Source organism: Balaenoptera musculus, chromosome 2, assembly GCF_009873245.2.
Source record: "Balaenoptera musculus isolate JJ_BM4_2016_0621 chromosome 2, mBalMus1.pri.v3, whole genome shotgun sequence".
Classification (NCBI taxonomy): Eukaryota; Metazoa; Chordata; class Mammalia; order Artiodactyla; family Balaenopteridae; genus Balaenoptera; species Balaenoptera musculus.
In genome coordinates this window covers 128,219,460-128,231,778 of record NC_045786.1, presented here as the reverse complement: position 1 = coordinate 128,231,778, position 12,319 = coordinate 128,219,460, and the positions used below count along the sequence as shown (strand labels likewise).

The following is a 12,319-nucleotide window of genomic DNA, read 5'->3' as shown; positions in this document are numbered from 1 at the left end:
TTGTCTGGATTATGGCAGTAGCCTCTTAAATGGTCTGCCTACTTCTAACCATGCTCTCTATATTAGTCTGTTCTAAAGACAGCAGCCAGAGTGATTTTTTTTTCAATAAATTTATTTATTTATTTATTTTTGGCTGTGTTGGTTCTTCGTTGCCGCCCTCGGGCTTTCTCTAATTGCAGCGAGTGGGGGCTACTCTTCGTTGCGGTGCACAGGCTTCTCATTGCGGTGGCTTCTCTTGTTGAGGAGCACGGGCTCTAGGGTGCGCGGGCTTCAGTAGTTGTGGCTCGTGGGCTCTAGAGCGCAGGCTCAGTAGTTATGGCACACGGGCTTAGCTGCTCTGCAGCATGTGGGATCTTCCCAGACCAGGGCTCGAACCCTTGTCCCCTGCATTGGCAGGTGGATTCTTAACCACTGTGCCACCAGGGAAGCCCCAGAGTGATTTTTTTTTTTTTTTAAACAAAGAAATCAGATTGTATCTCTCCTCTGTTTAAAGTGTCCCATCTCCCTTGCAGTAAAATCCAAAGCCCCTTATTTAGAAACAAGAGCAAATAAAGTGACCATATGCCAAGGTTTGCCTGGGACAGAACCAGTTTATGCTTGTTGTTCTGGCATCCTGTCTGATTTATTATTTGTCTTGAGTTTTAAATTTTTTAAATAAAATATTAACAGTTGCATTAAAATAAGTTAGGATAGATTTGGTTGACCAAATGCTTTGTATTTCTAGCTTCCTCTGTTGTCTTCTCTCTTATATAATCTTTCAGCTGTATGTACACTAAAGACTTCTTACTTCAACACAAAGATGACCAATAATAACTTGTCCTTCTTCTCCTGACCTTTTCTAGATGTAAAGAAACTAAACCTTTCTTTCAAAGACAACATCCTAGGTGACTACTGATAAAATAATTTCAGTCAGTCACAAATGGCTGGGGACAGCTAACTCCTTACAGTCTTTTTTTTTTTTTTTTAACATCTTTATTGGAGTATAATTGCTTTACAATGGTGTGTTTCTGCTGTATAACAAAGTGAGTCAGCTATATGTATACATATACCCCCATGTGCCCTCCCTCTTGCGTCTCCCTCCCACCCTCCCTATCCCACCCCTCTAGGTGGTCACAAACCACTGAGCTGATCTCCCTGTGCTATGCACCTGCTTCCCACTAGCTATCTGTTTTACACTTGGTAGTGTATATCTGTCCATGCCACTCTCTCACTTCATCCCAGCTTACCCTTCCCCCTCCCTGTGTCCTTACAGTCTTGGCAAGTTGGGGGAGAAGCATTGGCCACTGCTGTGCTGCTGGTCTTTTGGAGTTAGCAGCCATTTGTACTGTGGTATGTGTCATACCTGTGATATATCTTAAGCTGCCAAGCTGCCGTTTGACTGGTCAGTGAAAAACCTGGGAAATTATAGGTTAGGCTTATGAGAAATAGGTATGGGAAACAGAGGATGAGCAATCCTGCATACAGAGAGTAGTCCTTTATAGTGGCTTTATCCTTTATTGCATAGTGCAAATCAACCACTTATTACTATTTAGTACTTTTAAAATTTTACAATGAATCCTTTTGCCTGAAATAACTAAAAGAGGAAAAAGGAAGTACATGTTTAATGAAAAATGAAGTACTGAATTTCCATTTCTTAGAACAGTTGATGATGACATATAACTTGCACAAAGGTCATTGTTTACTATCCATAAGGGCCATGGAAGTATCACTGATCAAATGAAAATCCAAACACACAGATCTGCTGGCACAACCGTAGCATCTACTTTGTAAGTTAGTGTTTGTTTTAAGAAGACTGTGTTTAAGACAACAATTTGACACGTGTAGCTGGAGACAGTGCATTTACATATCATTCTGGGATATGTGATTTTTCATTTAGACTAAATAACTGTTCTAAATTAAATTTTTCTGATATTTTATTATGAAAATTTTCATGCATACAGCAAAGTTGAAGGAATTTTCCTGAGAATACTCTTATACTAATCACCTAGATTCTTCCATTAACATTTTCATAAACTCACTTTACCACATATCTGTCCATCTGTCAATCCTTCTAGCCATCCATTAAACCATCTTATTTTTTTGATTCATTTCAAATAAATTGTGAGCATCAGTACACATTACCCTCACTACATGTCATTAACTAGATATATACATAACTGGAAGTATATCATTAAGTAGAGTCCAATATTTGCTTACGTGTATGTTTCATAAAATTAATATACAATGAAGTGCACAAGTCTTAAGTGTGCATTTGTTAAATGCATACACCTGTGTAACTTAGGCTTCTGTTTCAATATAGAACGTTACTGTTACCCGAGAAAGTTGCTTCATACTCTGTCCCAGTCAATCCATACTCCTTCCCTAGAGGAAACCACTGTTCTGCACTTTTTCCACCTTAGATCTAAACTAATTTTGCTCATGTTTGATTCTGCATTTTCTTATTCATACACAGAGTGAAATCATAGCTATTAATGTGTTGGCTCCAGTGCAGAGCTTTGCACATTATTAGATGATGCCATTATCAGCTGTTTCCAATAGAAAATCATATAATTCCAAAAATTGTTTGATTTTTCCATTCAATTGATGGACTCAAAGTAAAACTTTTGGAAGTTCATTCTGTTGAAGGAAAACATTTGTCACTGAATGTTAGTATAAATTCATTTAAAGTTCAAAATTGAAGACAAAGGGTTTGTTTTGTGGTGATAATACACATACAGATTTTGGTAAAAACAATGTCCTGGTAAAAACAATGTCCTTACTAAATCAGGAAATCTGTGGAGCAGAAATGAATTTATAATTGGTTGAGGTACATGCATAATTCATAACTGCATCCAAACATGCTGTGATATCTTACCACTTAAGATAGAAGTGGTAATTGTCAAAATATGTAGGTTTTTGTTTTTATGTTATATACTAAGTAATGACTATAAAGTTTTGAAATGAAGATGATGCTGAAGAAAATATTACTTTAGCATGGCAGTAGGACTTTCTTTGCTGTCCATCATCAATCCAATTTTATAAATGTTTGAGCCTTTGAAGAACTATTTTGTAAAACAACCCAAGAGTCCTTCATTGGTGTTGATTGATTTTTAATAAATGAGCCCTCTAAATGTTGGTTGCATTTTCAAAATCAGTAGAAAATCATTATTCAAAGTATGAATTAGTGGAATGCTTAAAGAAAAGAACAAAACAAATGTCAGCTTTTGAAGGTTTAGCAAGTTGCACTTATTATAACAAAGCTTGTAAACAAAGACCTTAAATATTTATTACTATGAAAACTAGGGAGGAATTGTACACATTAAGTGAGGAAAGCTCAAATGGTGTACTAGATTAAATTCTGAAATTTTGTAATTGTATTTTGGAGACTCTCCCCTTGTGGGAAGAGTCTCCTCTTGGTGAACTCCTGCTTTTAGCTGGATAAATTTATATTCTGACCTGAAATGGAATGAAATTAAGAAGGCTTACAATTTCATAGAATCTCTATTTGGCAAAACATTTAAACTAATTTAAAAAATAAAGACAACTTATTTGATGAGTTTTATCTTAGAATATTTACTGAAGAAATTTACTTTAGAGGCAAAGAATAAAACTGCGAAAATATGTGGGCTAAAATATTTTCATATATTTACCTGTGGAGATAATATTTTCTCAATTAAAAATTATATCTGCAGGGAAGAGTCAGTTGAAGGTATGGATGATTTCAAATTAACCTTAAAATTAACTTTGAAGACGATTGTGGGCAATTTTATGAAACATTGAAAATAATAAGCGTATTGGAAAAATTATTTTTCTTCAGAAAAAATGCCAATGACATAGTTTTGAGACAGATGTGACTTATAAAGCTGATTAAATTATTAAGTAGGAACTAAGAAAAGTTATTTTGTTTAACTTATGTTTTAATATTCAGGTAATTATAATAATAAAGTTAAAAAATTTTATTTTAAATATACATAGGTATATTAAAATACATAGGTATATGTTATCTTTTGAACAATTTTGTTTACTTTTTGATAAGTATTTTTAACTTTTTATTTTGAAATAATGTCTAACTTATAGAAAAGTAGCAATATTAATATAAAGGCATTTTGTACACTTTTTATAAACATTCACTAATTTTTAATATTTTGCCTCATTTGTTTTAGCATGCTTTTTCTCTATACATATTCTTATTGTTTTCTGAACCATTTGAGAGTAGGCTGAATACAGCATATCCCTTTACGCATTAATACTTAATTATGTATAAAAGAATTTCATTTTTGAAAGTAGTTTTTGAATTGAACTGTCTTTAGGTCGACCAACGTAATGAAACAACGTTGTAATTCAGTACATAAGTTGTTTCAAAAAATTGTATCATTTCAGTTATTTTAGTGTTCCCTTTTATCCTCAAAAGAGTCCTAGTCTGGACAGTCATTTGTGTGGTCATCCTAACAATAAGGACATAATAGGCACTCAGTTAATATTTGTTGAGTGATTGAATTTGTGGCCTCCTGCTTCCAGTGTTGTCTTTTAGCTGTACGGTGGTGATGACTGGTGTGTTGTGAAATCTCATGATCCACACTCACTTCCCCTGTGCCATGTACACAGCTAGCAGAATATATATAGTGACTTAGACATTGAGAAGAAATATGGTTGTTAAAGAATATATTTTAAGCACCTAAAGATATTGGAATACTTTTTATAAGATTTGGTAGACTCCAGGGCATTTTTAGAATCATGGCATTTAGAGCTGAAATGGATCATAGACACATAAGATCTAGCCCAACCACTTATTTTATGGAAGAGAAAACTGATGCTCACAGTTAGGTCATTAGGAAAGTGGGACATTGCTCCATGACTCCTTGCCAAGTGATTTCTTTAACCTCAAAGATTTTCTTAATGGACATTTTGATAATGAGTTATCAGACTATAAACTATTCTTTATTTTGTCAACATAATAGTAAATCGTGTTCGTCAACAAAACAAAGGGCAAAGACTTTTATTTTTTAGCTTCAGGAGGAATGTGGGGCTAATTTTTTTTTTTTTTGAAGTTTTGAAGCCAGGGGGATGGTGCTATGTATAAAAGAACCCCAAATTCCTTTGAAATTCTTTTTTAAGAGTTTTAAAAATGCAATCAGTTGAATTCTATTTATTTCCCTTTTGTTTTAGTATTCTGAAGAAGCCAATAATCTCATTGAAGAATGTGAGCAAGCCGAACGACTTGGAGCTGTGGATGAATCTCTAAGGTTTGGGGTTTTTTTGCAGTAGTATTTTACGCTTTTTCATGTGAAATGTTAACTTAAGAAAAAGAATAACTCTATTTCTTTTCTTTGTTTAAAGTGAAGAAACACAGAAGGCTGTTCTTCAGTGGACCAAGCATGATGATTCCTCAGACAACTTCTGTGAAGCTGATGGTATAACATTTTTTTTATGCATATTAAGATTGTGCCTAAGGAAAAGAAATTCTTTTAAAATAATTAAAAAAATTATTTCTAACAGTTTGGCAGTTCCTCAAAAAGCTAAACACAGAATTACCATATGACTTAACAGTTCAACTCCTCAGCATATACCCAAAAATATTGAAGACAGGGAAGCAAATACTTGTACACCCATGTTCACAGCAGCATTATTCACAACAGCCAAAAGGTGGAAACAACCCAAGTATCCATCAGCAGATGAATGTATAAACAAAGTGTGGTATACACGTACAATGGAATACTATTCAGCCGTAAAAAGAAATGAAGTTCTGATACATGCTGCAATATGGATAAACATTGAAAACATTAAGATAAATGAAATAGGCCAGACACAAAAGGACAAATATTGTATGATTCCACTTATATGATATATATAGAGTAGGCAAATTGATAGAGGCAGTAAGTAGATTTGAGGTGACCAGGAGTTAGGGGGAGGGGAGAATGGGGAGTTATTGCTTAATGGTTACAGAGTTTCTGTTTGAGGTCATAGAAAAGTTTGGAAACAGCGATGATGGTTGCATAACATTGTGAATGTATAAAATTAATGCCATTGAATTGTGCTCTTAAACATGGTTAAAATGGCAATTTTCATGTTATATATATTTTACCACAAGAAAACAATTTAAAAAGAAAACCCAGTTTCTGGAAAAGAAAAATTTACCTCCTGAGTTTTGCAGTTCTGTGTACTTAGTAATATATATAATTTTTGTGATATATACAGGTATTTTGCATAAATAGATAAAAGGTAGAGATTGCAAAAACCTGCTTTTGATATATTGGCCTTGGATTGTTAAATATTTTCCTTAATGATGGTCTGTGTTATTTTTGGAAAAGAGAAGAACGAACCATGAGTTATGTCTGTGACATCTAAAACTAAGCCAGAGCTCTGATATGATTAAAATCTAGGAGCCCTAGAACCCATTAGAACCATTTGATTTATGGATTTGTTTATTTAGATTTATAGATTCTCCTAGTCTTCCTTTTTTTTAGTATCTCCTTTTTTGTAAGTTTGTTAGCCTTTTAATTGGCTAAACAAAATTAAACCAAATTGAGTTTTTGCATCCTTCTTTGGTTCTTTTGGAACAGATTAATGATCTTCTAAAAAATCAGTGAAAAGAACGATATAGATCATTTTAATTATAAGCGAAAGATGAATCTTGCAACACCCCTTCCCCCCCAAAAAAAGAGGGAAGAAAAAAGGGAAAGTACTTATTTTTAATTTGTGGCTTCATTTTGGAAAAAAAAGATACATATGCTTTCCTTAATAAAAACTATGACCATATTTTGGCAGATACATATCTATAATCCTTTATTCCTAATTCCCAAATCTGAAAACTTTGAAAAATGAACATTTTTCTCCTTAAATTTAGTACAGATTCATTCAGTGTGAATATTCATGTTTTTACTGCATGTTTATATTCATGTTTTTATGTGTTTGATTAAAGGTTGCTGTCCCAGTCCCTGCTAGAATAATATTGAACATATGTTGCATGTACTGTATTACCTTTCTAAAATCTGAAAAGTTCTGATTTCCAAAATACATTTGGCCCCAAGGGTGTTGGGTAAAGAACTGTAGACTTATATCTAGCTTTAGGCCAGTAAAGAAAGGGGGATAAAATGCTCTCCCAACCCTAACTTTGCCGTCTTTTCTGCAAGGATTCTTCGGCTTAAACATTGCTATGTGAGATAAAATTCAACTTACAACATGCAGCATAATTTTTTTAGGCCTGCAGTGTTAGAGAAAGAATAGTAATACTTTAACCAAAGTATCCTTTGAAGACTACATGCTTACATTTGTGTCACAGATCAATGTCACTCCTTATATGGTGGAGTTATCTTAGGTGAATAACTTGTCCATTTGTATTTGTTTCTTCTGTTAAAGGAGGGTAAATATTAAAAAAAAAAAAAGGACAGCTTTATAAGGAATAAATAATGTATGTAAACGGTATGTAGAGGATAGAAGGTATTTTGTAAATCCTAATTAGAAATTTGAGCTTTTGTTATCTGGCAAAATAAGGTTATAGTAACCTTTTTTTTAGTAAAGTTGGGAGAGAGGAAGTATTTGTTGTAAGTAAAATTATGTCAACTAATGTTTATCTCTAACGAGGCAAGATATTAAAAATTTAATCATTCCTTGGTGATTAGTTTTCTGTCTTAAAGTTCTAGATGCTGAGTGTTATTTATATATATATTTTAAGAGTTAGAGTTATTTTTTATGAATTTATTATAATTTGCTATACTGAGGTAATACCTATAGTATTAATTGAGATGAACAGAGATATCTGTTCCTGAACTAGGTGATTCCATGCAGATTTGTTTTTTAAATTTTTATTTTTACTTCTTCTAGTTATTTTAATTGCTACTTCTGCTTTGGACTCTCAGTTATTTCTAGGTGCTGTCACTGGGCTGTTTCTAGAAGCAAATCTGCCCCTAATTTATGACTCTAATGAACTGTGAATTGGGATAAAAATAACCAAGCATAATTTTATCTTTGTTTTTTAAATGAGAAGTAGGTACTCTAGGTAGTAGGTACTCTAGAGAGTACTCTAGAGAGTAGATGGGATATTGTTGATATGATGATATCATACTGTTAAGCTTTATCGATGAGTCCGGTATTACTGTGTTATTAACTAATTCCCCAGAGCCACTGAGGACCAGGGGCCATATTTTTTTGGTTTTATTTTGAAGTTGTAACACATTATACAAATTTATAGAACGTATGAGAAAGCAATATCCCACCAATTTTGGTATGTTTTCCATATATCTCTGTAATAAACTTTTCTATAATGCTTATCTTTTCATTTTATTAGACAGCCTTTGTACTTAACAGTTCTGTTGACTGTAAAATGGTCTATTAAGATATAGCATAATACCAGTGCCATAGCTAATATTTATTATACTCCTACTGTTGTTCTAAGCACTCTGCACATATAAACTTCTTTATGTCTCACAGTAATGCTATGAGTATTATCTCCATTTTACAAATGAGGGCACCAAGGCATAGAGAATTTACATAACTTGACCAGGGTTCCGAAGTGAATAAGTAGTGGGGCCTGGATTCTAACCCAGGCACTCGCGCTCCAGAGACCGTGCTCTGCTCTCTTGGACATTTAGGTTGCTTCTGATTTTCCCTTTTATAAATAATGCTGATACAAATATCATCCTGCTTATAACTTTTTGAATATTTAGGATTATACCTTTGGGACAGCTTTGTAGTGGATCCTGATGGTGGTCATGTAAGAAGGAAGTATTTGGTAACAAACTGTATGGTACTAATATGTCTTCATTTACCTTAGTTACTGATGAACTGCTTGTGGTTAATGTGATGAGGAATGTATGGTATATTCTTTGCCTGGATAGCTTATAAGAATTGAATTACTATGTTCCTTCAATTCTAAAATTCACATGTTCCTATTTTTTTTTTTACCATTTCTAAAACCAAGATGCTTTTGTAAACAGTGTGTAATTTAATGTGGCTGTGTTTGTTCCTTCTTTTCCCTTCTTTTTAGGATTTCTTCTAAAAAGGTGTTTTTAAATCCTAGATGCATTGTTACATTTGTGGTACCTTAGAATCGATGGAATACAGTCTGTCATATTAGCTTTTTAAGGTTACTGAAAAGAAGAAAGATTATTAAAACATTTTGTTTTACAGACATACAGTCTCCTGATGCTGAATATGTCGATTTGCTCCTTAATCCTGAGCGCTACACGGGTTACAAGGGACCAGATGCTTGGAAGATATGGAATGTCATCTATGAAGAAAACTGTTTTAAGTACGTGTCATTTTCATTTCGAAATTCCTGAAAGATGTGTTCATTTCTCTTTATAAACAAATAAACAAAATCACAATGATTTAAAAGAACAAATCAAATTCACCTTATTAAAGGATGTATTTGGACATGGAAACGTACTTGTTCATTAATCCAGTTCCTCTCTGGGGAAACATGTGGACATGCGTTTCAACAAATAATTCTTTGTTCTTTAAAAGACTTAGAACAGTGTTAGACTTTTATGGGAGTACTGTAGGCATTTCACAAATGTTCCTTAAGTGAATTATAGAATCTAATTTTTTAAATTAATTTTTATTGGAGTATAGTTGCTTTACAATGTTCTGTTAGTTTCTGCTGTACTAGAATCTCATTTTATAGATGAGGTAACCTAGAGCCAGAGAGATCATATAGTTAGTGGCAGGGAATAGATTAGGATGTATAATTCCTAATTCTCTTTTTGGTGCTCTATACTCCTCTTTTTGTGGCTATAGTTATTTTACCTGCTTTAAAGTTAAATTCTTTTCGGAGAATAATTATAATTAGTAACATTTGGGCGCTCACGGTGTGCCAGGTATTGTGCTAAGTATGTTACATACATTTTCTCCTTTAGTCCTTGTAATAACCCTGTGTTGTAGTCATCACTGTTTATAGATGGAGAAACTGAGAGTTGGAAAGGTTAAGTGATTTGCCTAGTGTCAAAGATCTAGTAAGTGGAAGAACCCCATTTGTACTGTTACCCACTACAATGGAAGCTGTCAATTTGATCATTGAGAGACTGAGACATGCTTCAAGTTTGCCCACTTGTAAGCCTCTAGGCTGTAAACAATGTACATAATGGTTTTTGGAAGGGATGCATGTGTTTGTGCGTGCCTGTGTGCACACAAGCATTATGCTATCTCAGAGATGGGGATAGTTCTGGGAAGATTTCTGGAGTTCCCAAATGTGGCAAAAATACATTTCACTTTTTATGTCAAATATAAGCATAAGAGATCAGCAATTTCTTTTTTTGACTTGCAGAATTTCTACAGTTTGGGAAGTGGAGAGTTTTCATTATTTACTCATTTCTGCCATGTGTTTCATTTAAATTCTCTTGACTATTATTAGGAATGTTTGGTTTACTGAGTTTATTGACTTACTTTAAAGGTTTTTTTCCTTAATTTTTTTTTTGATGTGAACTAAAAGTCCAACTAAAGCATTTGTTAGATTTTGTATAAGTTTTGTAGTTATTTCCTAACTAGTTTATATCATGGTCCCCATAATATTTCTAAAATATAAACAATGTATGAGGCACTAAATTGAGGATGTTAAAATACAGCTTACATGTTCTGTTCCCAAAATGTCTCAAGCTGTGCAAATTTGTAAAATAGATAAAAGGACATTAAAACAATCCCTGCACTCTACTAAAGATACTAATGAATATTTATTTTGAGATTTAAAAACACTTTAGTGACATACTAACTCTCTCTTTTTTTTCTTGTTAAAAACTACCTATTATTGAAATCATAACAAACTTGATGGCCTCAGGGCAAACTGATGTACTTAAAATTACCAAAGTGGAAAATAATCTACCCACACTGTTTTTTCCCTTTTTTATTTTAGTGCTTGTGTTGGGTATTTACATTTTTTGCTTGTCTTTCAAGTAGGAGTGTACTTTGTGACACACACACACATATATGATATATATAAAAACATATTAGTAACTCTAGGAGAAGAGCTTGACTGGTATTTTTTTCTTCCTTTGTTTGAAAAAGTGATTAGGAAATGACTTTCTGGCTGCTACAATGGGAAAAGATCAGAAACTATTATCACTAAAACAAATAACCACCCTCCCTTAAAGCATTTAGAGAAAATAAATATTTTATAAAGTCAGTAAAACAATTTTATTTTGGATATAGTCATTAAAAAACTTTCTGAGATAATTTCACTTTTACTTATATAATTATAACATGATGGGTAACATATTTATATTTTATACTTTATACTTTAATTCTTTTGTTTGTAGGCCACAGACAATTAAAAGACCTTTAAATCCTTTGGCTTCTGGTCACGGTGAGTTATTTATTTGCACTGTTATTTTTCAGCCAGTGAACTTTGGTTAGAAGGAAGGAGAAGGCAAGATAAGGGTTGGCAAGAGCAGTTGAGATCATATATTCTTGTTTTCACTGAAGTTATGTCTCACTCTTGCAGAGAAATTGGTGTTGAAAATATTTACACTTCAGTAAGGAGTATTTTTGTAATGAAGTTCATTGTGTTAGACTATCATAGGATTAAGTTTAAGTTATACATTTATTCTTTTATGCATTTTTGCAGAATGTGTGTGTTCAGGCTTTCTACTATTTGTACTCATCTTTTAGTTGAATGAATATCCAAAAAACTTCTGCCTCACATCTTTCCTAAAACTTGAAATTGTTGTATATATTGGGAGTCTGATTTCAAATTCACATGACTTTATATCTCATTAACATTTTTCATTTTCTACTTAAACTCAGGGTTTGGCTTAAATGCTGCCTTCCCTGCCCAAATTTCCCTGATCCTCTTAACTGGAAGTAATCTCTCTCTCCTCATAAAGTGATCTTATGTATTGTTTTGTTCCTCTTACAGCTCTTTCCACTTGCTAGCATTATTTTACTATTATTTATGTATCTATTGATCTACCCTGATACTTTGGACATATGGGCAGCATTTATTGATTTCATCCCTTAATACAGAGTCTGGAACGTAATAGATGGAATAGTTTGTTAGATAAATGATCAATGAAATTCACCCTCCTCATTTAATGGTCTTGTCTACAGTAGTGAAAATCACTTGTTCCTCCAGCAAATGATTATCCACCATTTACTATGTGCTAGGCACTGTATAGGTGCAGAGGGGATGTAAAATTGAAACTTACAAACCCTGCCCAGTCTGTAATAGACAGAACAGTTTGTCGAATAAACCATTTCAAGTGTATGATTTCAGGCTTTTTCCTTAGGAAATATATATCCCTGTTCTCTGAATATGCACTTACTGATGAAATCTTTGATGTACTTTTAGCAAATATGGAATGGTTTTCATTTTTTTAATTTATTTGGAAAGCTGCTGATCTCATAGAGTCAA

The 12,319-nt window shown here is 33.2% G+C and overlaps 1 protein-coding gene across 4 annotated transcripts in view; it reads left to right on the top strand.

The window, feature by feature from the left end:
- ERO1A (endoplasmic reticulum oxidoreductase 1 alpha) overlaps positions 1-12,319 on the top strand; it is a 41,711-nt gene that overhangs the window by 16,033 nt on the left and 13,359 nt on the right. For all 4 annotated transcript variants that reach the window (XM_036843487.1, XM_036843486.1, XM_036843485.1 and 1 more), the window contains exons 5-8: positions 5,146-5,222; positions 5,317-5,390; positions 9,106-9,226; positions 11,226-11,272. In XM_036843487.1, the coding sequence (XP_036699382.1) occupies positions 5,146-5,222; positions 5,317-5,390; positions 9,106-9,226; positions 11,226-11,272 (319 nt within the window). The remainder of the gene's footprint in view (positions 1-5,145; positions 5,223-5,316; positions 5,391-9,105; positions 9,227-11,225; positions 11,273-12,319) is intronic.